Source organism: Microcaecilia unicolor, chromosome 3 (genome assembly GCF_901765095.1).
Source record: "Microcaecilia unicolor chromosome 3, aMicUni1.1, whole genome shotgun sequence".
Lineage (NCBI taxonomy): Eukaryota > Metazoa > Chordata > Amphibia > Gymnophiona > Siphonopidae > Microcaecilia > Microcaecilia unicolor.
The window spans coordinates 208,240,435-208,266,611 of NC_044033.1; the positions used below are offsets into that span (position 1 = coordinate 208,240,435).

Consider the following 26,177-nt stretch of genomic DNA (forward strand, 5'->3'; position numbering starts at 1 on the left):
TTTTTCAAAGTGAAAAACACACGTTTATATTTTCACTTGGAAAACCGGTGCACAGTTCTGGGGATTTTGTAGCAATGCAGGCAGTGTGGAAATCTCCCGCTTCCCTCATTGTCCCCCGTAGGCAAGTTACACTGAATCACTTTTATATTAAGGACAGAATATCTCCTCTCCCTATTGTCCACATGCTCATATTATAGGACAGAGCATCTTACTGTCTCCTATGTATGAGTTGTATTAGGGATGTGCATTGATTTATTAGCGCTCCTTAAAAAATGTAGTGCAAGTGAAATTGATTTAGTGTGCATTAAAAAGTTCTAATGAGTGTTACAATTTTTTTTATTATTACAAATAGTATCTGAAACAAATAAAATAAAATGCCCAAAATTTAGGAAAATGTCTGAAATATCTGAAAACGGACTGTGCACTTCCCTAATTTATACCAGAGGCTCCCCTTGCTGCCTTTGGTCTTTGTAGCTCACTGTCAGATCATCCCTTGTCTCTGAAGGTCACCCTGTTCCTCTCTCGAGTCCCTCTCTCAGTTGTATAAATAGGGACAGAACTCCCGTCTCCGGGGACGACGGAAGATGTTCTGCTCAGTGTTATTCCTACTTCTGCTCTCCCTGCTCGCTTTCATTGCCAAGGGCCGATGGAAATGCCAGGGCCCGGGGCCCTGTGGGAGCAAGACTCTTCCGTCCCCTCGTCCCCTGCCTCTTCTCGGACACCTGCTGGAGCTGAGACGGAAGGATCTGCCTGTACGCTTTATGGAGCTGTCACGGCGCTATGGTCCTGTGTACCGCCTGCGCTTCGGGACACAAGGTGAGTGCCGCAGGACCCCCCCCCCCCCCCCACACACACACACACAGTGTGGCAGTTTTGGTACCAGGCAGGCAATCCCTAGCTTTAGAGGAACATTTCACGGGTTTGGGAGGGTTCTAGTTCCTTTTGGAGAATTTCAGGGTCAGATCTCTCCCTGGAGTTTGGGGGGAACCTCTGATGGGATAGGAGAGAGGAATGATATTCTGGTTCGGCGTAGGGGTTCCTGAGTCACATCTCCCTATGGGAATTTAGTGGGGTCTCCAATGGATCACAGGATCCTGATTCTGAGTGCCAACCCCTCGATTAGGAAGGGATTTTTAATGGGATCAGGAAGGTTGGGGTTCTAAATAGGAGAACCTTGGATCCAGATTTCTTTGTGGGCTTAGGGAACCTTCTGAGGGATCCTGTGAGGTTCTGCCTTTAAGCACAAGATCCCTGGGTCCAGAGAAACCTTTAATGGTGTCAGAGGGGTTCCAATTCTGGATAGGGAGATTCCTGGGTCACATCTCTCCCGGGGTCCAGAAAAACCTTAATAAGATCAAAAGGGTTCTGGTTCTGTTTAAGGTGATCCCTGGGTCTAGAGAAACCTTTAACAAGGTCATAAGAGTTCTGGTTCTGAATAGAGAGATCCTTGAGTCAGATCTCTATGTTTTGAAGGAATTTTTGATGGTGGAAAGGGCTTTGGGTGTGAGTAGGAGAACCCTGAATAAGAACATAAAAAGTGAGAAAAAACTTTAAGTGCCTCCCTCAGGCTTTATTGATTTCTGTTACTGGGTCAGCTAGCCCTTTCCCTGGCTTTGGAAGAGCCTCCAATGGGATCAAGAGGGTTCTAGTTCTGAGGAGTTTTCCTCTGAGAAGGGATTGGGTCAAATTTCTCCATAGTTTTAGAGGAACTTTTGATAAATTCAGGGAGATTCTGGTTCTGATTGGGGGATCCCTGGTTCAGATCTCTCCCTAGGATCTAGAGAGACTTCAGCATAGAGGAGGTTCTGGTTCTGAACATAGGCTGCCTGCTTTGGATTTCAAAGACCCCCTGATGGGTTCTGATTAGGGAATCCCTGGTCTCTCCCCGGGTTTGGAGAAGCGTCTGATAGGGGTTGGGAGAGATCCAGTTCTGATTAGGAGCACTGTGGGCGGGACCTCTACGTGGTTCTGAGAGGTCGTTCCTTGGTTTGGGTTTGCATCTTGGGACTGCTCATGTCATTCTCCTGACCACTTCTCTTCCTTTCGGGTTGCAGATGTGGTGGTTCTGAACACTACTGAGCTCATTCGTGAGGCTTTGATCAAGAAATGGTCTGATTTTGCTGGTCGACCTCAGAGTTACACAGGTAAGAGGTCTAGGGCCCACGTGAGGGTAAATCCATGAGGTGTGTGCTTGTTTTTGTACACGGGTGTGCTGGATGTGGGTAGACATGAGTTGTGATGTTTCGTAGCCTAGAAAGTTGTATGTGGAGGATGTGGGTGGATTCATGTTTCACCATGAATGCCTGTGGGGTCCTAGCATGGAGGGACACGTGTTAACATTCCAGCTGGATCTTTTGGGAATCCCAGTCCGTCTGCCAGAACTGTAACTAGGTGGTGCTTTCCTCTCCTTTCTTCCTCGGCCACCTTGAGATGCTTGACTCTTTCTCCCTTCCATCAACCCACATGGTAGGAAGAGAAGGCATTTTTTTTTTTTAAACCACCGCTAGTTACACCCCTGCTGGTTGTCTCAAACTCTCTCAGCTCACTTGTCATGCTCCTTTTTATTATTTTGTCTTGGCTCTGTAGAGCTAGCCTGGCTGAGGAATACAAGGCTGTGTTCTTCTCTTTTATGACTCTACACGAGTCCAGGAGTTCAGTCTTGTTACTGTCTTATGCAGTGATTGAAAGAGAACATACACAGCTTGACCTTTGTAAGCCAGGTTAGCCTTCCAGCACTGATATCTACAAGTGGCGAGGAAAGTCAAGAGGAGATGTCTGTACGTATGCTTTGCTAAATTTCTTTCTGTACTGTCCCAGCGGATCTCATCTCTTTCGGTGGGAAGGATCTTTCCCTGGGGAACTACACAGCCATGTGGAAAATCCAGCGCCGGCTGGCCCACTCCAGTCTTCAGCGTTCCCTGAGGACGAACCTTGAAGCCCTGATTAGTCAGGAGGCCCAGCAGTTGTGTCAGGTGAGCATTACCCTTCGACCTGATTCTGCAGCTCCCGGGTAACTTGTGTTGAATTTAGTAGTCTCCATCATTTTGAAAATTTGGCATCTATGACTGTGGATAACTCTTGTCCTGTTCAGCTAATCAACTTCCATCGTGACTGTTGTCTCTTGCAGCTGTCGCTGGTGGAATTCCTCTCGTGTGAGGAAAGGCTAAAGAGGTTAGGGCTCTTCAGCTTGGAAAAGAGACGGATGAGGGGAGATATGATTGAGGTCTACAAAATCCTGAGTGGTGTAGAACGAGTAGAAGTAAATCGATTTTTTACTCGTCCGAAAAGTACAAAGACCAGGGGACACTCAAGGAAGTTGCTTGGAAATACTATAAAACAAATAGGAGGAAATATTTTTTCACTCAACGAATAGTTAAGCTCTAGAACTCTTTGCCGGAGGATGTGGTAACAGTGGTTAGTGTATCTGGGTTTTAAAAGGTTTGGACAAATTCTTGGAGGAAAAGTCCATAGTCTGCTATTGAGGCAGACATGGAAAGCCACTGCTTGCCCTGGGATTTGTAGCATGGAATGTTGCTATTCTTTAGGGTTCCAGAATCTTGCTACTCTTTGAGATTCTTCATGGAATCTTGCTATTCTTTGGGGTTCTATGTGGAATGTTGCTAGTATTTTGGTTTCTGCCAGGTACTTGTGACCTGGCTTGGCCACTGTTGGAAACAGGATACTGGGGTAGATGGAGTATTGGTCTGACCCAGTATGGCTATGCTTATGTTCTTATGTTATGTTCCTGCAGGATTTTCTGAGCTATGGCAGCAGCCCCGTTGACGTCTCCAAGGACTTCTCCCTGCACACCTGTAGGATCATCTCCTCCATGACCTTTGGGGTCCTGGTAGGTAGGCAACGGGGATCTCTCCATGACAGCAGGGTTCGGGTTCTCCCAATATGATCAGGGCTGGGATTGGAGGTCTACTGGTTTATTTTAATTTCCCCGGAGTTTATTTTTATTGAGTCCTGGTGTATTACATCTGGGAGCTCTCTTGTTCTTTAAATTTCCCCCCTATAAATGCATTCTCAAATATAGATCTATGATGAATATATATTTTCCAGTCTGCACAATTAACAGGTTTTCCTGCTACATGTTTTCCAATTAGTTCACTACCCCCCTGTGCCTTCTGAGGCTGGTGAGGAGTATTTGTTCGAGTAATCTTGAAGTCTTGGTAATTAATCTGAATTTACCATTGCCTGTTATTTCATGTAATGTAGAATTTCTTTTTGATTTCCTGTGACCTCACGCCCAGAACTGAGGACTTTTTTCTTTTCTTTTCTTTGATCCTGATTGCATGATTACTGTTCTCTTTTTTTCTGTGCAAGTGATGAAAATTTGGCTGCTGTTGTGTTTTATATTGCAAATTTCAAAACAACAACAACAACAAATTATAAACAATTTAAAAAATGGAATGAGGGGTTTCCCCCATGCCCTGGAATCAGGATTAGGGTCTCTTTCATGCCCAGGACTGGACTCAGGCAAGATTAATGACAGGCAAAATAGGCATCTGCCTAAGACACTAATTTCAAATGTTAAGGAGGGTCTCTCTCACAAGGGTAATTCAGTAGCTCTTGAGGCAGATTTTTGCCCTGGTAAAGTCAGTTACTGCTAGAAAGAAGATTGGAATTTGGGGAATTAAAGCCTTCCCTGCCCATGAAGTTTGTCTATTCTCCACAGCCCCGGAAGCAGGAGTTCGTGAATAGCACTTCTGCCCAGCAGATTTCTCTTCTGCTAGTTTGTTCCGCAGTCATAACTATGTGGGGGCCCCATTTGTGGGAGTTTAAAAATGTTTCTCAAACAACAACAACAACAAAAAAAACCCCTCTACAAAACTTGTTTTCTGCATAACTCTATCAAAACTTGACCGATTTACGTAAAATTGATCTAGAAATGGGAGTAACTAGTGAGGTAATTAAATTTGCCGCCGACACAAAGTTATTCAAAGTTATTAAATCGCAAGAGGATTGTGAGAAATTACCTTATGAGACTGGGAGATTGGGCGTCTAAATGACAGATAACGTTTAATGTGAGCAAGTGCAAAGTGATGCATGTGGGAAAGAGGAACCCGAATTATAGCTACGTCATGCAAGGTTCCACGTTAGGAGTCACGGACCAACAAAGGGATCTAGGCATCATCGATGATACGTTGAAACCCTCTGCTCAGTGTGCGGCAGCGGCTAAGAAAACAAATAGAATGTTATTATTAGGAGAGGAATGGAAAACAAAAATGAGGATGTTATAATGTCTTTGTATTGCTCCATGGTGTGACCACATCTTGAATATTGTGTTTAGTTCTAGTCACTGCATCTCAAAAAAGATATAGTGGAATTAGAAAAGGAACAGAGAAGGGTGATGAAAATGATAAAGGGGATGGGACGACTTCCCTATTAGGAAAGGCTAAAGCAGCTAGGGCTCTTCAGCTTGGCGAACAGATGGCTGAGGGGAGATCTGATAGAGGTCTATAAAACATTGAGTGGAGTGGAATGAGTAGACATGAATCGCTTGTTTACTCTTTCCAAAAATACTAGAACTAGGGGGGCACGCAATCAAGCTACAAAGTAGTAAATTTAAAACGAATTGGAGAAAAGATTTCTTCATTCAAAGTGTAATTAAACTCTGGAATTCGTTGCCAGAGAATGTTGTAAAGGCAGATAGCTTAGCAGGGTTTTAAAAAGGTTTGGACGGCTTCCTAAAAGAAAAGTCCATAGATCATCATTAAAATGGACTTGGGGAAAATCCACTTCTTGTTTCTGGGATAAGCAGCATGAAATATTTTGTGCTTTTTTGGGGATCTTGCCAGGTATTTGTGACCTGGATTGGCCACTGTTGGAAACAGGATACTGGGCTTGATGGACCTTTGGTCTGTCCCAGTATGGCAACACCTATGCACTTATCATCCTGAGTAAATTTGCAATAAGCCTACACTCATGCTGGCCACCTCACCTAAACGACGTCACTTCACTACCTGGTAATTCAACTGTTGCGATGTTTCTTTCAGTGCAAACTGATCAGGCCCTGCTGCTTCCTGACTGTTGATCAGCTGAGCCCGTTTCTCGCAATTTCTTCTAAACACATTCTGCTCTTACTCTCTTCCACCTCTTTTCTGGAAACTCTTGCACTAGCCTATGAGAATCAAAACCTGTTTCTAAGAATCAGATCTTCCAGACTGAAAACCATAGTAACTGTTTACGTTTAAAGCAAAATGGCGTCTTCATGTATCCTGATGATAATCGCTAGGTGGTGGGAACATCGTTTAAGTCAGGTGGCCAGCATGAGTGTAGGCTTATTGCAGATTTACTCAGGATGATATATCCCAAATTGTATTGAAGTTAGTCAACTTCTAACAGAGTTGTGCAGAAAACAAGCTTTGTATAGTTTTGTTTGAAACACATAGAGGGGCATAATCGAACGAAAACGTCTATCTCCATGGGCGTTTATCTCCGAGAACGGGTCCGTGAAGGGGCGGACCGAACTGTATTTTCGAAAAAAATAGACGTCCATGTTTTATTCGACAATGTGTGAGCTGGGCGTTTTTGTTTTTCAGCGATAATGGAAAATGAAAGCGCCCAGCTCAAAAACGAATAAATCCAAGGCATTTGTTCGTGGGAGGGGCCAGTATTCGTAGTGCACTGGTCCCCCTCACATGCCAGGACACCAACTGGGCACCCTAGGGGGCACTTTTACAAAAACAAAAAAAAGGTAAAAGAGCTCCCAGGTGCATAGCACCCTTCCCTTGTGTGTTGAGCCCCCCAAATCCCCCTCAAAACTCACCGCCCACAAGTCTACACCATTACTATAGCCCTAAGGGGTGAAGGGGGGGCACCTACATGTGGGTACAGTGGGTTTGGGGGGGTTGGATGACTAATAAGCATTAAGCAGCACAATTGTAACAGGTAGAGGGGATGGGCCTGGGTCCACCTGCCTGAAGTCCACTGCACCCCCTAACAACTGCTCCAGTGACCTGCATACTGCTGCCAGGGAGGTGGGTATGACATTTGAGGGTGAAAATAAAAAGTTGTGAAACTTCATTTTTTGTGGTGGGAGGGGGTTAGTGACCACTGGGGGAGTCAGGGGAGGTCATCCCCAATTCCCTCCAGTGGTCATCTGGTCATTTAGGGCACTTTTTGGGGCCTTATTCGTGAAAAAACAGGGTCCAAGAAAAGTGTCCTAAATTCTAGCTAAAAACGCATACTTTTTTCCCATTATCGGTGAAATGCGCCCATCTCTGTTCAGCAGATAACCACGCCCCAGTTCCGCCTTCGCCACACCTCTGACACGCCCCCATCAACTTTGTCTGCATCCGCGACGGAGTACAGTTGAAAACGTCCAAAATCGGCTTTCGATTATACCGCTTTATTCGTTTTTGTGAGATAAACGTCCATCTCCCGATTTAGGTCGGAACTTGGGCGTTTTTCTCGTTCGATTATAAGCAGGATAGTATAATACAATGGGGGGGGGGAGGCACAGTTTATTTATTTGGATTTATTTAGCGCCTTTTTGAAGGATTTCACTCAAGGCGGTGTACAGTAAGAAATCAAACAAACATAAGCAATAGACAATTACAGCAGTAAAAATATTCAAATAACAATACAAAGTATGGCACAGTATACTACTTACAATGTCAACACAATACGCAATAGAATATTTTAATAGACAGTGAAGGGTATAAGCAAAGATGGAACATGTAGATAGGTAAGATAAAGTAACAGGAGAAAGAAAATGAGGGACTCCTACCGCAGCTGCGATAAGATTTAACCATTTCTCTGACCTCACGTGCAACTTTCTTACATAAGAACATAAGAGTAGCCATACTGGGTCAGACCAATGGTCCATCTAGCCCAGTATCCTGTTTCTGACAGTAGCTAAGCCAGGTCACAAGTACCTGACAGAAACCCAAATTGTGGCAACACTCCATACTACAAATCCCAGGGCAAGCATTTGCTTCCCATGTCTGTCTCGATAGCAGACTATGGACTTTTCCTCCAGGAATTTGTCCAAACCTTTTTTAAACCCAGGTACACTAACCGCTGTTACCACCTTCTCTGGCAAAGAGTTCCAGAGCTTAACTATTCTTTGAGTGAAAAAATATTTTTTCCTATTTGTTTTAAAAGTATTTCCATGTAACTTCCTCGAGTGTCCCCTAGTCTTTGTACTTTTGGAACGAGTAAAAACTCGATTTACTTCTACTCGTTTCACGCCACTCAGGATTTTGTAGACCTCAATCATATCTCACCTCACCCATCTCTTTTCCATTCTGAAAAGCCCTAACCTCTTTAGCCTTTCCTCATACGAGAGGAGTTCCAGCCCCTTTATCATTTTGGTCGCTCTTCTCTGAACCTTTTCTAATTCCGCTATATCTTTTTTGAGATACGGCAACAAGAACTGAACGCAATACTCAAGGTGTGGATGCACCATGGAGTGAAACAAAGGCATTATAGTATTTTCGGTCTTATTCACCATCCCTTTCCTAATAATTCCTAGCATCCTGTTTGCTTTTTTGGCCGCCACCGCATACTGAGCAGAAAATATCTGTGTATTATCTACATCAACACCTAGATCTTTTTCTTGAGAGTCGACCACCTTACTTTCTAACTCCTCTTACTCTCTTACCTATCTATATGTTCCGTCTTTGCTTATACCCTACACTGTCAATTAAATGTTCTATTACGTATTGTGTTGACATTGTAAGTAGTGTATTACGCCAATCTTTGTATTGTTAGTTGAACATTTTTACTGCTGTAATTGTCTATTGCTCATGTTTGATTTATTCATACTGTACACCACCTTGAGTGAATTCCTTCAAAAAGGCACTAAATAAATCCTAATAATAAATAAAAAATGAGGTCAGAAAGGAGTTTGAACATTGTCTAAGCCAGGGTAGAAGTGGATCAACATGTCCTGCTATAATATGTGCAGCCGGTGTCATGTACTTTCTTCCGTTAAAGGCCTGGTTGAAGAGCCAAGCTTTCACCTGCTTTCACTGGTGTTTATCCTGCCCAAACTGGAATGTGGAATGCCCCCACCTTTAGCTCTGGAGCAGGGGTTGCTGAGCAGAAAGGGATAAGGGTATGTGGTTCTTCTTACCCCAAAGTTCTTCTCTTCCAGTTCGACAAGAAGGACCCCGAATTTCAGGTGATTCACAAGTGCATTGGAGATGTGGTCCAGCTGTGGAGCTCTCCCAACATCACAGTCCTGGATTCCTTCCCCTTTCTGCGGGTGAGACATCTCTGCCTCCCTTTCTTGCTCCTGCAGACAAGTCAGTATTGGTCCCTTCAACGCAGCGTTACTCAGGGCACGGCACATTTCAAAAAGGAAAAGAATGATTGTGTCTCAATCCATCCCCAACCTTCCATTCAGATTTTTTTTTTGTTACTGATAAATTTAGAGAAGTTTCACCTACTGATGCAAGGCGTAGATTTCATATCGTCATATATTTGTTTATTTGACTGTAGAATTTTGACTGCTATTGTAATTTAATTGCTCTAAACCGTCTTGAACCTAATGTTGGAAGTAAGCAGAATATAAATGAATGTTTAAATGAAATCAAATTTAAACTTTATCCAGGAGCTGTGCACCAGTTTATAAAGGGATAATACCAGGGTACTGCCCTGGGTGAAAAAGGACCCGCAGACATTTGCATCTGATCTTTTTTTCCATGGGTACTCTTTGAAAATAACGGGCAAAGATTTGAAAATGTAAAACAATGGGGCATTATTTCCTTCCACTACCCTAACCATACCCCTGGGAATAGCTTCTTATCAGAGCAGAAACACACAGGTTCTTGATCTGTGTGTCTGTGGGGTGGGGCAGGGAGAATGTTGGTAAATTTTCAGAGAGTGAATATACCCTGTGTATATAACATAACAGAAGTGGGTCATAAATGTAGAGGGGGGCAGGACCTTTGACTCAGAGACCCCATGCTGACATAGAGGTCCTGAGAGAAGGGAATTTCTGTGACCTCATTTACTGATAATGTGACTCCCAACTCACCCCCCTAAATTTTAAGGTGTGATATACTAAATGCCCACAAGGTGGCACCAGTGACCTACTTAATCCTTTCCACATTATCCCTCTTCCAATCCCTCAATATACATTCTTATAATCTATGTTACTTTGTAAACCTGTTATACTATGTAAACCACATTGAACCTGCTAATAAGTGGGAAAGCGCGGGGTATAAGTGTTACAAATAAATAAATAAATAATGCGCTGGTCGTCGGTATTTCAAAACTGCCCCCCCCTTTTATTATATATCTACCATTGTGAAGCGCTGCGTATGACTGGTAGCGCCATAGAAATGACTTATAGTAGTAGTAGTAGTATATAAAGACACAAAGGCCCAGATGCTGTATGGGGTTTCTGTTCCGCTTTGCAGGGGGCGGGGGTGGATATGTGCAGTGCCCCCATTGGTTTCTATGTGTGTTTTGAGCAGGGGCGTAGCCAGACCTTACGGTGGGAGGGGGCTAGAGCCCAAGGTTGGGGGCACATTTTGAGTGCCACCCCGCCTCCACCCCCCCCCCCCCCCCACTGCCATGCCTCAGTTTGCCTCATCTCCCCCCCCCCCCCGCCACCGCCTCGCTCCTTCTCGCACCCCCCCCTCGCCTCACAAATACCTTTGCTGGCGGGGGTCCCCAACCCCTGCCAGCTGAAGCGTTCTTCAGCGCCGTCTCCGGCACAGCCGCATTCGCCGCCCTGCTCTTCTTTCTTCTTGCTCCTGTGCACGCTGACGCTTCTTTACGTGAAACTGAGAAGGAGCGTCAGCGTGCACAGGACAGGAGGAGCAAGAAGAGCAGGGCAGGAACGTGGCTGTGCCGGAGATGGCGCTGAAGAAGGGTTCAGCTGGCGGGGGTTGGGGACCCCTGCCAGCCAAACCAGGGGCCCAGACATAATTTTCGGGGGCTCAGGCCCCCGTGGCCCCCCTGTAGCTACGCCCCTGGTTTTGAGTGACTTTTGTAAGAGAACTCCAAAGGCAGGTGGAAAGCCACTGATAAAAATAGGAAAATCAAAAGCAGGCATCAAGGATGACTGTGTTGTACCACATACAAACCACTCATCATTGGGAAGTGTGTTGCCATCGTGCATAACCCAGACCCACGCAATAATAGTGTGTGTATAAGCGGTGTTTCACTGTAACTCCAGCCTTGCTCATAACACCTTTCCTTTTACACTTACCAGAAACTACCCAATGCGTCACTGGATGCGCTCATGCAGGCCGTGGCGAGACGAGATGCTTTTGTAAAGCACCAGCTAGAGATCCACAAGGTCAGTGGTGTTGCATATAAGAGACAGTATCAACCTCCCCCTCCCCAGTCTACAGCTGTGATTGGGACTATGAATCCCACTTGGGAAGCTGGTGAGGGGGTTAGTAAATTTCAGAGAGGTCTGTGCCTGAGAGATGTGATTGTTAGAAAAACCTGTCCACACGAAGGGAGTTGTGACTTGGCAGGCTGAACATTTAGAGAAATCCGTGGCTGGGATGGACCAAGGGTCACTGGGCCTGATACACAGACCTGCTAGAGAAAGGCAGCACACTGGAGGGAAAATGGATTGGGTAGGGGTCATGACGGAGGCTTTCAAATATTTGACGTGTTTGAAAGTACGGGAAAGTGCAATTCCGTATGAGAGGAGATTCCGGACTAGACTATTGCGGGGAGGAAGCACAATGGGATAATGAGAAAAAACTTTTTTTTTTGGTGAGCAGGTGGAGAACGCATGACGGGATATCAATGTGCCTGGGACAGGTACAGAGACCACTGATGCAGGACTGGTAGGGGGTAATGAGTGGAAAAACTGAGGGGGGGGGGCAGTGGCGTAGCTAGGTGGGGCCACAGGGGCCTGGGCCCCTCCAAATTTCTTCGGGGCCCCTGGTTTGTTGGCAGGAGTCACCAACCCCCGCCAGCTGAAGCCTTCATCGCTGTGTTGCCTGCCCTGCTCTCTCTTCCCCTCACGTCCGGCACGCTTCTCTTAGTGAAACTGAGCATGCTCAATTTCACTAAAAGGAGTGTGCAGGACGTGAGGGGAAGAGACAGCAAGGCAGGCAACGTGGCGGTGCAGGAGACCGGTGCTGGACGAAGGCTTCAGCTGGCGGGGGTTGGGGACCCCCACCAGCCAAGGTATTTGCAGTGGGGAGTGGCGGCAGGGCAGCACACCACTCCCACTCAAAGTTTGGCTATACCCCTGGGTGGGGGTGGCTTGGGCTTAAGGATAGTTATATGGAAGCTTTAGAGGGTCAAAGAGGAAAGGATATAAGCCAATGGATAGAGAGTTCTGGTTGGGTTGCATTGGACTTCCATGAAGGCTGGGATGACCTGCATGGAACAACCATTACGGCTTCCAAAATATTTGGGGTGATCTCATGGGGGTGGTCATTACAACCTCGAATGCCAGTAATATAACAGTATTGGGCTTCAAAGAAGGTTGGGGTGACCTGTGCCGAACGGTCATTACGATCCTGAACGTCAGTGTATAACAGCAGCATCAGGCTTCCAAGAAGGAGTGACCCCCTGTTAAAACCCGAACAGCAGTGTCGGGATCCAGTGAGCTACACAGATAAGCGTCATTTCATATTGAAGAAGTTTTTGCCAATTGCCAGTCACTCTTGTTATAACATTTTTTAGAAAAAAAAATGTTTAAACTATTAAAAAATTGCAATTTGAGTTAATCTGGTAGGAGGGAGGTTTTTGGTCAATGATTAGAGCAGTCACCAATGGGTTTATTTTTTGACCCGGTTACAATGATCAAGGCGTTCATACAAGAGACCTTTTCCTCCTGTTAAATAATGTTTGAGTGAACGTCAGGTTTACTGTGTGTTCATGTGTTTCAATTGAGGAAGTCGACCTTCTGTAGTGAGCCTTTAGGTTAACTAAGTTTTCTTAGAGGGGCATATACTTTAACAGATTTTCAGTTTGGGACTGATAGAGGGCAGAAATCGGGAAAGGATTTCAGAAATTAAGTAAAAGATCTTGGGGTGGGGAGAAGTAGTTTAAGCATAGGAAATGTATAAATGCACAAAGTGGGAGAGAACCAGAGAAGAGGAATCTAGATTTCCATATGGACCGGGCCGGCTGGACTTTCTGTGCTGTCATTTTCTGTGGTACAAAGTATTGGAGAAGTCCGTGATTGAGAGGGCTGTGACATTTGCAGAAATCTGTGTCTTGGGGCTCTGTAATCTCAGAATAATCTGTTACTATGGACCTCTGTCTGTGCTTTTTAGGAGACCTTCCAGCCCTCGGAGATCCGGGACATCTCTGACAGCATGATTCACTTCCTGCAAGAGCGGAAGCAGCAGGAACAGACGCCGGCAGCTGCGGGAGGGGAGGAGTTTGATGAGGATTATATCCACATGGCCATCGTGGACCTGTTCATCGGAGGCACTGAGACCACAGCCTCCACGCTGACCTGGAGTGTGGCTTACCTCATGCATCACCCTCAAGTAACCTTCTATCCTGAACAGGGCCTCTGGTGCTTGGATAGAATCAGCCATGGGAGAGCTTTTTAAGGGAGAGAGTGCTTAAGCAACCCGAATAACTAAATAAATAATAGACATAGGGGTCACCCCGTTTCCTTTATAGAATACTACTGAAACCCGCATTGGTGCCCCTAAACTTAGGTGTGACCGTTCATGCCAGGTCAGTGGCAGCTAAGGAGGTTTGATGACAGGAGACGGCATGATGTCACAAGGCTGAAGCTGGTCTCCATCCAAGGAGGTTTTAATTCTCACCAATGCAGCAGCCATCTTGGTACACCCCAAACAATGTAATTGACAGTGTTGCCAGGTGGAAATTTTTTTTTCCACCCAATCCAGCACAAAAACCGCCCAAAACCCGCCCAAACTCAAACCCCGCCCCTGACACCCCCACCCCCGCGTCATCACCCCCGCCCCCGCCATCATCAACCCCGCCCCCGCCGTCACCGGCCCCGCCTCCCCCGTCATCGGCCCCGCCTCCCACATCACTAACCCCGCCCAAAACGTCACTAACCCCGCCCCCCGCGGCCGAAAAGCCGCCCAAAAACCGCCCTGAAGCCCAAAAAGCAGCCCAAAAAACCGCAACCCCCTGCGGGCAAAAGTTTCCCGCGGCGGGTCGCGGAAAACCGCCCAATTGGGCGGTAAAACCGCCCACCTGGCAACACTGGTAATTGATAGGGTGACAAGCTCCACCTACTGACCAGCTCACATAATGGGCCAGATAGGCTTATGCCATCTCTTGTTATCAAACCTCCTTGATGGCAGTGATACATAGACGGCAAAGTGCGCCATGCATTGCATGTAACTTAAGCTATAAGTTGTGCATATGCATTGGAGACATGCTCAGGCCCACCCTTGCCCACACATATACCCCCTTTGCAGTTATGCCCTACAGCTAAGGCTGCCAACTGGATCCAGATTCTGAGGATAGGGTTGATGCATTCCTGGATTTACAACGTTTGCGATGAAGATGAAGCACCAATGTTGTTGAGACCTCTGTGCTGCTTGGTTCCCTGACGAAGATAATTGAAACGGGACCATAGGAATCAGTGCATTATTTGGAGGACAACATGGCAAGATAAGTGCAACCGATTGACTTGCGTTTTTTGAAAACATTGAATGTTTCTTTTTTAAAGGGACATGAACTATTAAAACTGAAAGCATCAATTGAAAAAAATTTAAAAAACATTAATTGAAAAAATTATTGAGGGTTTTTTAGTCTGTGATGACCTTTTTCTACGTGCAATTAAACAAATAAGAATTTTTGAATGTTGCCGTAGTAGTTGAGACTTTTCCCTTGTTTACATATAAGCACTGCTGAGTTGGGAAGTTAGATATTCCTGGATTTACCCCATTGCATGCAGGAACTTGTTCTGATTTCCTCATTGCATTTCCTAAGAAAAGCAAGACTACATGTCCCAGCATACACTGGGGTAAACCCAGGACTGGATCCAGTTGGCAGCTTTCACTACTAAGGCACCTACATGTATCTTATAGACTAGTGCATAGTGTACCTACATGCATAAGGATCACTTTTCTGTGCGCTTAGAAACAAAGAAAAATTAAGGCAGTTAAAAACCATATGGCCTATCCAGTTTGCCCGTCCGTACCACCTACTCTCCCTATCACTCCCTTAGAGATCCTGTGTACTTATCCCAAGCTTTCTTGAATTCACATACAGTCTTTGTCTCCACTACATCCACCAGGAGGCTGTTCCATCACTTCACCACCTTTTCCTTGAAGTATTTCTTCAGGTTACTTCTGAGTTTATCCCCTTTCACCTTCATCCTTTGCCCCCTCATTCCAGAGCTTCCTTTCAACTGAAAAGAGACTTGCCTCCTGTGCATCCATGACAAGGAAGTATTTAAACATCTCTGTTGCATCAGCCCTCTCTTGCCTTTTCAGATCCTATTGCAGGGGAGGTTGAGCAGCTCAGCCGCTGCTTAGCTTGAGTGCAGAGATACCCAGGGTGAACCATTCCAAAGAGTGAGATTTAGTGCTTCAAAGGATGAGAGTTTTCAGACAGGAGATAAATCTAGAAAGATTTAAAAGGTAGTGTTGCTTTGCAAAAGAAAGAAACATAAAATTACATTTGCTTTTCTCTGGAGCCTCTGAAAGGATGCAGAGGGGAGATTTGCACAGAGGTTTCACACTACTTGTAGGGTCAGAAATAAGGATGGGGGGCACTCGGCTTTCTTCTCTTAGGCTTAGCTCTTCTGAAAGTTGTGATTAGGACCAGTGCTAATGAGTGAGAGAAGGGGCTCTGAGAGTGTGAGTGAGAGAGCCTTCAGATGAGTGTGACAGACTCCCAATGAGTGATAGAAGGGGCTCAGGGAGTGAGAGAGCCTTGAAATGAGTGTGACACACTTCTAATAAGAAAGAAAAGGAACTCGGGGTGTGAGTGAGAGAACCTTCCAATGAGTGTAGCACACTTTTATTGAGTGTGAGAAAGGGCTCAAGAGAGTTTGAGAGAGCCTTCAAGTGACTACTACTACTACTATTTAGCATTTCTATAGCGCTACAAGGTATACGCAGCGCTGCACAAACATAGAAGAAAGACAGTCCCTGCTCAAAGAGCTTACAATCTAATAGACAGTCCCTGCTCAAAGAGCTTACAAGTGACTGTGACACTCTCCTCCTAACGAGTAAGATTTGGCATCTCTGTAATTGTACACAAGCTTTCCTGGCTCACAGGTCCCACATCTGTCTTTCAGGTTCAGGAAAGGATTTATTCTGAGATGCTTGAGGTCCTGGGCCCCGAGCGCCTCCCGGAGTACTCTGACAGAGTCCACCTGCCTCTACTGTGGGCCACAATCTCCGAGATGCTGCGGCTGAGGCCTGTGGCCCCTCTGGCCGTGCCCCATGCCACCACGAGGGACACCAGGTAAAAGGCATGAAATGTATTACAGATTGTATGATATAGTGGAATTAGAAAAGGTACAGAGAAGGGCGATGAAAATGATAAAGGGAATGGGACGACTTCCCTATGAGGAAAGGCTGAAGCGTCTAGGGCTCTTCAGCTTGGAGAAAAGACGGCTGAGGGGAGATATGATAGAGGTCTATAAAATAATGAGTGCAGTGGAACAGGTAGACTTGAATCGCTTGTTTAATCTTTCAAAAAATACTAATTTAATACAAATCAGAGAAAGGTTTTCTTCACTCAATGTTTAATTAAACTCTGGAATTCATTGCCAGAGAATGTGGTAAAGGTGGTTAGCTTAGCGCGGTTTAAAAAGGTCTGGCCGGCTTCCTAAAGGAAAAGTCTGTAGACCATTATTAAATTGACTTGGGGAAAATCCACTCCTTATTTCTGGGATAAGCAGCATAAAATGTATTGAACTTTTTTGGGATCTTGCCAGGTATTTGTGACCTGGATTGGCCACTGTTGGAAACAGGATGCTGGGCTTGATGGACCTTTGGTCTGTCCCAGTTTAGCAATACTTATGTACTCATGTAGTAAATTGTGCGTGTATGATTTATTGTGTTCAATCTCTGTTTCAAGTCTTTCAGGCTACTTTATTCCCAAAGGCACTGTGGTGATTCCAAACCTGTACGCAGCCAACCATGATGAAACAAAGTGGAAGAACCCTACTCAGTTCAGGCCAGGTAGAGGATATGGTATAATTATAATGTACGATAGGTGATATCATGTAGCCATGAAATACAAGATATGCAATAATGATATTATTACATAGTGATATCAGAGGTTATATCTAAAGCCATTGTGATGAGCCCATAAAATAATGGTGATATTATGCAGTCAGTATTAGAGGTTATGGACTAGATTGGTAAAAAAGCCACGCGGAGTGCTCTTCTTGAAAGATCGCTCCGAGTTGAGCGCCATTTATAGAGTAACGCTTAAAGCCGACTTGTGCGCCAAACTGTGGGTGCCAGGATTTACACCTGCTGTAAATCCTGTCATGTTAGTTAACCGTGGATCCACGGTATCCTGTAATACACCGTGCATATTTAGTGAACACCCTGACTTGCCCATGCCTCCCCCATGGCCACACCCCCTTTTGAGTTGCATGCTATAAGATCTTTATAGAATAGCGTATAGCAAGATGCGCACGCAAATCCAAAATGTTGCATTTGAGGATGGTGTGCAATTTTGTGCACCTTTTATAGAATCCAGGGATATATATATATATATATATATATATATATATATATATATATATATATATATATATATAGCCATTGTGTTGTTATATGAAATAATGGTAATATTACATGGGCTTAGGGGGCAATGGTAATATTATATGGGTGACATCATAACCTAGAAAGCTTAGGGGGCATAGCATAATACAATCTAGAAGAAAAACATCCCCCCCCCCCCCCCCCAAAAGGAATAGTGGATAAAAAAAACCCTTCTCAATAGAAATAATTAATTAATAACATCTCAAATTGGTAAACAGCAGGAAGGGCACGAACCCAGCTCTCAGATTTCCTAATCAAAATAGGTTGGTTGTACCTGCCTACAAAGACACCACTCATGAACATACTACAGACTCCATATTCTCCGTGCAAGGCCCTCAGTTATGGAATCTTTTGCCTCGGCACCTACGACTTCAGACATCCCTCGCCCAATTCAGCATCGATCTGAAGCTGTTCCTATTTACAGATGCCTTTCGCTCAGAGGCATAGGCAGACCTCAGATTGTGGCTGGGAGTGGACACATGTACTGTAGTCTAGAGAATGACACAGGGATAAAAGTTGTCCCCATCCCCGTGGGCTCTGTTCTCATCTGCAGAAGCCTCGAACACTTATGATTTTATATTTAAATCTTTTTATTAAGTATAAAAAGGAACAATATTCTGTGCAACTGTTGTGTATAAATTACAAGTAGAAAACAATAATAACAATGAGCAGCTATAATAACCCTCCTTCCCACCACTACCCCTCTACCCTTCCCCAACCCCAGCAATAGCTGATTTCTACTACCCCAAGGAATCCTAATCCACCCTGTTAAAATGTCCCCGGGTACAAAATACAGCCTGTTCTATATGCCCCGAGGGGAGAAATATGCCCTTTGAAGCACTGTTATGGTTTTTTAAATCTTTGAATGAATAAGAAGTCATCGACTATCTCAGGATTGAGTCTAACTCTCCTGTCTTCCATAGTCCCTCCTGCAATAGAAGATGTCTTCTTAGAAGATGTGCTGGTAGCAGGATGTACAGGATCCCTCATGCAAATTTTGCTAGCTGTGGCCAGCATGTTTGCTTGTTTTTCCAAAAAATCAAAATATTGTTGTCTGCATCAATCAATCAATCAAACAAACAAACATAAATAACAGTCCAATTCATTAACAGGCTTCAAAGTAGAAAGTGACATGGGGACAAAGTTTGTCCCTGTTCTCACGGGCTCTGTCCCCATCCTCGCCCCAAGCCCACCCCGTCCCCGTGGGATCTATCCCCGCCCTGTCCCGCCCCCATGGGCTCTGTCCCTGTCCCCATCCCCACGGTTACTGCGGGTCCCCATATAGCTAACCGAGGAAGTAGGACCGCACTCAAGGCAGCCCTGACTTTACCTATCCATGCTGGTGCTAACACTGAGTATCAACCGAGACCTGCTGAACTCTCGGTTCACAGGGTCATTGCCCAGGCATAATCTGGCCTGGAATATTATGTAAGTCAGATTCAGCCCATGGAGGTCAACGGCTGAAAAACCACAGGCCGCCTTGGGCTGAATATCATCCAGACAACAGGGGTGGATTTAGGGCGGGGAAAAATTAGGAACTTAATACTGATTTTCCGTTCCAGGCTCATAAATGTAGGCAAACGAAAAGCAGGCCTAAGTTTATGCGCATAACTTTTAAGCTCCTAAATTCAGATGTATTTCGGTTGAAAACGTAGGCTCTTAAGTTTGGCTCAAAATAGGGCAAAAATTTAGGAGCTCAGGCTGCTAGTTTGAGTATCGGGCCTGTCGTGTTTAACTGTGTACCCAGTAGAGGTCATGTCATCTTCTTTTTGGATAGGGAATCATTGAAATATACAATGTAAGCAGGGGTGCCTGAATTTTTGCACACAACTGTACCTGCAGTATAATGATCATATTACATAACATGGGTGATAATCAGGGTGACATATAGCACCATTATAAAGCGTATGTTATATATAATAGTATTACATGGAAGAAGATTAATGGCCATGTCCAGTTTTACAGGACGTAGATAACATCCCAGTTCCCTCATGGATAACTGGGGCCCTTTTCTCCTTCCAGAGCGCTTCATGGAGGCCGAAGACCCTAAACAGGCACATCGCGATGTCCTGAGCTTCGGCGCGGGGGCCCGGGTCTGCCTGGGTGAGTCGCTGGCCCGCATGGAGATCTTCTTCTTCCTCGCTCACCTGCTGCGCCACTTTCGCTTCTTGCCGCTGGTTCCCGGTCAGCTGCCCGACCTCTGCGGTATCTTTGGAATCAACCTGAGGAGCAAACCCTTTCAGGTGCGGTTTGTCCCATGGACGGAGCCTGGCAAGGATGAGGGGCAGGAATGAACAGGAGCTTGGTCCAATATCTAGATTATCTAATCCCAAACCAGGAAAGTCAAGAGTGGTGATGACATTAGAGGCCTCTCATTCCATGTAGAAAAGTTGTCCTGTGGGCACATCCTGTCAGTCTGGCTGACTCTCCTACCACGTCCTTCATCAGCTGAAGAGGAAATTTACACATGTAGCAACCTTGTTTCTCAGTGGTTTCTAAGGATTTATGAGGTGTTAGGGGACAAACTGCAGTGGATTCCACTTTTCTGAAATTTTTACTGTGCTATTGTTTATATCTCTAACCAGTTGTATAATTTGTTTAGGGTTTGAATAAATATTCCAATTTCAATATCGATCTCAGAATTATGAAGAACTGATTGTAGAGCTCTATGGTTAGTCTTATAACAAGACATTCTAGCCATTCATATATGTAGATTACTGCACAGCTCTATGGTTAGTCCTATAGCAAGACATTCTGGCCCCTCAGAAGTTACCCCCACAGCTCAATGGTTGGTCCTCCAATTAGACATTCTATCCACCATTTTACTTCATGGCTCAATGGCTAGTCCTCCAGCAAGGCATTGCAGACATTTGTAAGTTACCACTTATCTCTGTGGTCCAATAAGACATTCTAGCCACTCTTTGACTGTAATCATATGGCTCTATAGTTAGTTGTCCAGAGAGGCATTCTACTTGTTATAAGTTATGGTCAAGTTAAGTTGTACGGTCCGAGAGGCAGTCTAACCACGTATTGGATACTTCAGCACACTCAAGCCATGCCTTGGTTATTATTACTCACCAGCTGGCCATGAAACTTTGGAGCGTGTCGTCGTGTGGAGTAGGTTTTGCTCTGAAGCTAGGATTTGAAAGCTCTGCCTCTTGCTTGCTGGATGTTTGTCGTAGCTATTTTTTAAGGGGCCACTTCACCAGAATTCATTGACTGTTTAATACAATATTTGAAATTTTTTGGTCGATCAGGATTTATACCCAACTGAGAAGGGAGCAATGCTATTAACACCTGTACCTAAAAATCCAAACATGAAGTGAACCGAGGTGTCCAACTATCGTCCAGTACCCTCCAATTTCCTTTTCTTGACGTAGTGGGATCATAATATCCTACTCCACCTTCCTGATTATGCTGGCATCATTTTCAGGGCATTTTTAGGTTGTAGATCTTATAGTGTGAAGTTGTCTGGATCTCTGTCACAGAGGCAGGGTGATGGGAACAGGGCTGCCGAGAGACTGAGCCGGGCCAGGGGCAGGGTCACTGCTGCCGCTGCCCCTTCCCCCTCGGATTACCGCCACCTCCCCCCTGGATCACCGCTCCTGCCCCTTTCCCCTAGGATCGCTACTGTCGCAACTGAGATATCTTGTGACTGGCAGTGGAAGAATCCAGCGCTGCTCTTCACTCCATGCCTACCCTGCCCCTGCTGCTGCTTTTTTTCTCTCGTCACGCATGCTTCAGTTTGAAAACCGAGTATACGCCGCTCGGCATAGCGGTAGAGGCAAGCGAAGAGAAGCGCTGGAGGGGGGCCCAGCGTCGGAGTTTTCTCTCTCTTGCTCCTGTCGGGACGCGATCACTCGAGGCCTGTCAGGAGCAGGAGAGAGAGAGAGAGACCCCTATGCCAGGCCCCCTGGGAGGCTGGGCCTGGGGAATTTTGCCCTCTTGCCTCCTCCCCCCTCGGCGGCCCTGGATGGGAACAGTCCTAGAGTTACCATATGGCTCCAGAAAAAAAAAAAGAAGACAGACTGAGCCAGTCTGGGTTTTACTTCCATTGAAAGCGATGGAAGTAAAACCCAGGCTAGCTCACCAGGCGATATGCTTGGGAGTGGAGCTGTGAGGAGAGGAATAGATGGGGTTAGGAAGGGGTTACTGCCTGGGAGTGAGAGTGTGGCTGCAAAAGGCTAGAAGGAACTGTAAGGGGGAGAAGGGCTGGGTACTCGGGACAGACACCGGGAGGGGAGCTATAGCGAGGCCAAGGAAGGGGTGAAATTTCTTACAGGGAGAGCGAAGTGGTCTGTTAGTCCATTTTATAAGTAATAAATATAAATAAAAAAAACAAAGAAAAGAAAATAAGTTAATACCTTTTTTATTGGACTAAGTTAAAACAGTTTTTGAATAGCTTTCAAAGGCAATACTTTCTTCAGATCAGATATTTGGAAATGAGCAAATGATGACATCAGAAAAAAAAATATATATATATACAATCTTTGCTTATACTCTGTCTATGCTGTCTCTTGGTATTGCTGAATGGGTTCTTGACTTAATGAAAAGATTTCAATATATAAAGTGTTTTATTACGTATTGTGTTGACATTGTAATGTAGTATACTATGCCGTTTTGTTATTTGAATATTTTTACTGCTGTAATTATCTATTGCTTATGTTTGACTTACTCTTGCTGTACACTGGCTTGAGAGAATTCCTTCAAAAAGGCGGAAAATAAATCCTAATAAATAAATATATAAATATATGTGAAACAAAGGCATACCTATCACAGTCTCATGGGGAAAGGTAGGAATTGGGGGGGAGGGGGAGAGATAGAAGGATGATGTTATGGTTTTTAATGTGATAGGAAACCCAGATCGTTGTTGAGTCCTGTCTGGTGGGTGTCAAAATATTTTGTCATTTTAACTTTAAAGGTTTTATGTTCCTGGATGGTTTTGGAGTTTCCTTTTAGTATTCTCACCATAAAGTGCTCTGGTCTGGCAAAAATGTTATCCCACGGAGGTATCACCCTTGTTAGCTTTGCACTTATCCAGAGCATATGTTGAGGGGGGGCAGGCCCCCATAGCCCCACATACAAAAAAAAATCCATTATACACAGCCAAGCCACATGATACCATCTATCTGCTCTGACCCAGAAGACAAACACCTCAAAATCCTGACTGAATCCTTCAAACAAAAAGGACACAACCCCAAAATAATCTCCAAGAATATTGCTTTTTTTTTTTGTTACATTTGTACCCTGCACTTTCCCACTCATGGCAGGCTCAATGTGGCTTACATGGGGCAATGGAGGGTTAAGTGACTTGCCCAGAGTCACAAGGAGCTGCCTGTGCCTGAAGTGGGAATTGAACTCAGTTCCTCAGTTCCCCAGGACCAAAGTCCACCACCCTAACCACTAGGCCACTCCTCCACTGTTGCTACTATTTGAGATTCTACACATGGAATGTTGCTATTCCAACATTCCATGTAGAAGTCGGCCCTTGCAGATCACCAATGTGGCTGCGCAGGCTTCTGCTTCTGTGAGTCTGACCTCCTGCACGTACGTGCAGGACGTCAGACTCACAGAAACAGAAGCCCTACGTTCAGGACGTCAGACTCACAGAAACAGAAGCCTGCGCAGCCTTCTACATGAATGTTGCTAGTGGAATAGCAACATTCCATCTAGAATCTCCAATAATATCTATTTTATTTTTGTTACATTTGTACCCCGTGCTTTCCCACTCATGGTAGGCTCAATGTGGCTTACATGGGGCAATGGAGGGTTAAGTGACTTGCCCAGAGTCACAAGGAGCTGCCTGTGCCAGGAATCAAACTCAGTTCCCCAGGACCAAAGTCCACCACCCTAACCACTAGGCTACTCCTCCACTCCCTCAAAACACCCAGAGAAAGCCTATTGGAGTAGAAATAAAATAAACCATCAGAGAAAAGTGCCCCTTAGAGTGACATAGAATCCAGAGCTGGAAAAACAGAGAAAAATCATAAAAGATCTACAGCCACTACTCCAGGAGGATGAATTACTGATGGGCCGATTCTCACTTCGTGCAAAAGCGACTAGCATTGGGCCCATACTGCATGACCAGCTCAGAAAAATAGCTCCACAATGCTCAAGACTAATGGCAGGCAAATTCTATGCACGCTCTGAGACCAAAAGTAAGGAAGAGGATTGTGCCTGGTGCATGTGCACAAGAGTTTTACGGTTAACGCAGCTGTTGTGCGGACGCCCAGACAAACCTGGAAATGAAGCACACATCAGCGTCATTCTTCTGTGCCTTTAAAAATAAGCAGTTCTTAAGTTTTGTAATGTTAACAAAAGAAACAAATGAAAGCATTAACAGACATATAGTCAAATACAAAATGTACGTCCCTAACTAATGGACAACAAAACATTCCCACTGCAGGCACAGGCAGCTCCTTGTGACTCTGGGCAAGTCGCTTAACCCTCCACTGCCCCAGGTACAAATAAGTACCTAAGCCGCATTGAGCCTGCCATGAGTGGGAAAAGCGCGGGGTACAAATTAAAAAACAAAAAAAAGACGAGCAAGTGAGTGTCGTCAGTAGAATCATAATAAAATAGCAACAGTCGGGAATTATAGGTACAAGGGTTTGCAATATGTGAAATTGAATGCAGCATACTTCCCGCGGGAGGTGGTGGAAATGAAAACGGTAACGGAATTCAAACATGCGTGGGATAAGCATAAAGGAATCCTGTGCCGAAGGAATGGATCCTCAGGAGCTTAGTCAGGAACGGGAGGCAGGGCTGGTGGTTGGGAGGCGGGGATAGTGCTGGACAGACTTGTACGGTCTGTGCCGGAGCCGGGGTTGGGAGGCGGGGCTGGTGGTTGGGAGGTGGGGATGGTGCTGGGCAGACTTATACGGTCTGTGCCAGAGCCAGTGGTTGGGAGGTGGGGCTGGTGGTTAGGAGGCGGGGATAGTGCGGGGCAGACTTATACGGTCTGTGCCCTGAAGAGCACAGGTACAAATCAAAGTAGGGTATACACAAAAGTAGCAAATATGAGTTATCTCGTTGGGCAGACTGGATGGACCATGCAGGTCTTTTTCTGCCATCATCTACTATGTTACTATGTTACTATAATAACATTACATATTTGTATAATACTATGTGGCAGCAGCATATTCTACTACTACTACTACTTAACATTTCTAGAGCGCTACTAGGGTTACGCAGCACTGTACAATTTAATAAAGAGAGACAGTCCCTGCTCAAAGAGCTTACAATCTAATAGACAAGTGAACGGTCGGTCCGATAGGGGCAGTCAGATTGGGGCAGTGTGGATTCACTGAACGGTAAGGGTTAGGTGCCGAACGCAGCATATTCATGTCAAGGAGCCCAAATACTATTATATGATTTTACACATCTGTTTTTTTTCCGCTGCTGTTTTCAGCAATGAGGCAAATGGAGCTCCACCGTTAATCTGTATGATTGCTCATTTCCAAATATCTGATCTGAAGAAGGTATTGCCTTCAAAAGCTAATCAAAAAATGTATTGTTAGTCCAATAAAAAAGGTATCATCTTATTTTCTTTGTTCTGTTTCCATCTAATAGCTTTAAAAGTGGACGAAGACAGCTTTCAACACCACTTCTCTCCCTTTAACCCCTTCCTACCCCCTCTCTATTCCTCTCCCCATCACCCACTCCCAGCAGTGGTGTTCCTTGGTTGGCTGGCACCCTCCAGGTGCAGCAGCGTCATCCGCCCCGGCACATCATCTCAAGACACCCCTTTCTGGGTACATTGCCTGTTTCCTCCTGGGGTGCTGGGAGCTGCCGCACAGCTGTTGGCTCCGCCGGTTCCCTGCCCTTACCGCCACCTCAATAAGTGACGGTAAGGGCTCCCCCCCCCCGAAATGGCCGCGTGGCAACTGCTTTACTTCCCGCCTGGCCATTTCCTGCAGGAAAGCGAGACCTTCCCTTTTACCAGCTGCGGTAAAACACGCCAGTGCCAGCCCCCTTTTTCTGCAGCTTGGTAAAAGGGGCCCCATCTCTTTCAGGGCCGCCGAGAGGCTGAGCCGGGCCCGGGGCAAGGCCACCACCTCCCCCAATCACTACTACTGTCGCCTCCCTCTCCTGCTCCCACGCTGCCTGGTGCTGTAGTGGCCAGTCTCCACCCGACCACCCCAGCCCCATCGACAGCCCCCTCTGTCCGCCACCAGGCCCCCTGCATTCAAATCAGCAGAGCAGCGTCAGCGAGCAGCCTTTGGGCCCTCTCTCACAGTGCCCCGCCCACACAGAAACAGGAAGTTACATCAGACAAGGGCGGGACACAGTGAGGGAAGGCCCGAGGCGATCCGCCGCTCTCAAACAGCCACGAGGCACTGCGGGCCCGGTGGCAGACAGAAGGGGCCACCGACGGAGCCAAGGGCAGGCAGGTGGAGACCGGGGACTGCAGCGCCAGCAGCCTGGGAGCATGAGGAGAGACAGCCCGCCAGCGCCAGGCCCACCTTGGAGGCCCAGGCCCGGGGAGCTTTGTCCCCCCTGCCCCCC

General features: G+C 45.8%; 1 protein-coding gene across 1 annotated transcript; it reads left to right on the plus strand.

Annotated features, from left to right (window-relative positions):
- Nucleotides 1-574: 574 nt before the first annotated feature.
- LOC115466193 (steroid 21-hydroxylase) lies at nucleotides 575-20,667 on the plus strand. The gene is made up of 10 exons (XM_030197293.1): nucleotides 575-816; nucleotides 2,055-2,144; nucleotides 2,818-2,972; nucleotides 3,752-3,847; nucleotides 9,110-9,220; nucleotides 11,180-11,266; nucleotides 13,218-13,436; nucleotides 16,184-16,353; nucleotides 16,972-17,075; nucleotides 19,692-20,667. Exons 1-10 carry the CDS (start codon nucleotides 585-587, stop codon nucleotides 19,961-19,963), a joined length of 1,536 nt encoding a protein of 511 aa, XP_030053153.1. The 5' UTR covers nucleotides 575-584; the 3' UTR covers nucleotides 19,964-20,667.
- The last annotated feature ends 5,510 nt before the right edge of the window (nucleotides 20,668-26,177 follow it).

What these genes read in the sequence shown, in the direction of transcription:
- LOC115466193 (XM_030197293.1), top strand. Translation starts at nt 585, where the DNA reads ATGTTCTGCTCAGTGTTATTCCTACTTCTGCTCTCCCTGCTCGCTTTC. An exon ending in AGGCCCAGCAGTTGTGTCAG is followed by an intron (nt 2,973 to 3,751) that starts GTGAGCATTACC and finishes ATGTTCCTGCAG; the next exon opens with GATTTTCTGAGCTATGGCAG. An exon ending in ACCAGCTAGAGATCCACAAG is followed by an intron (nt 11,267 to 13,217) that starts GTCAGTGGTGTT and finishes TGTGCTTTTTAG; the next exon opens with GAGACCTTCCAGCCCTCGGA.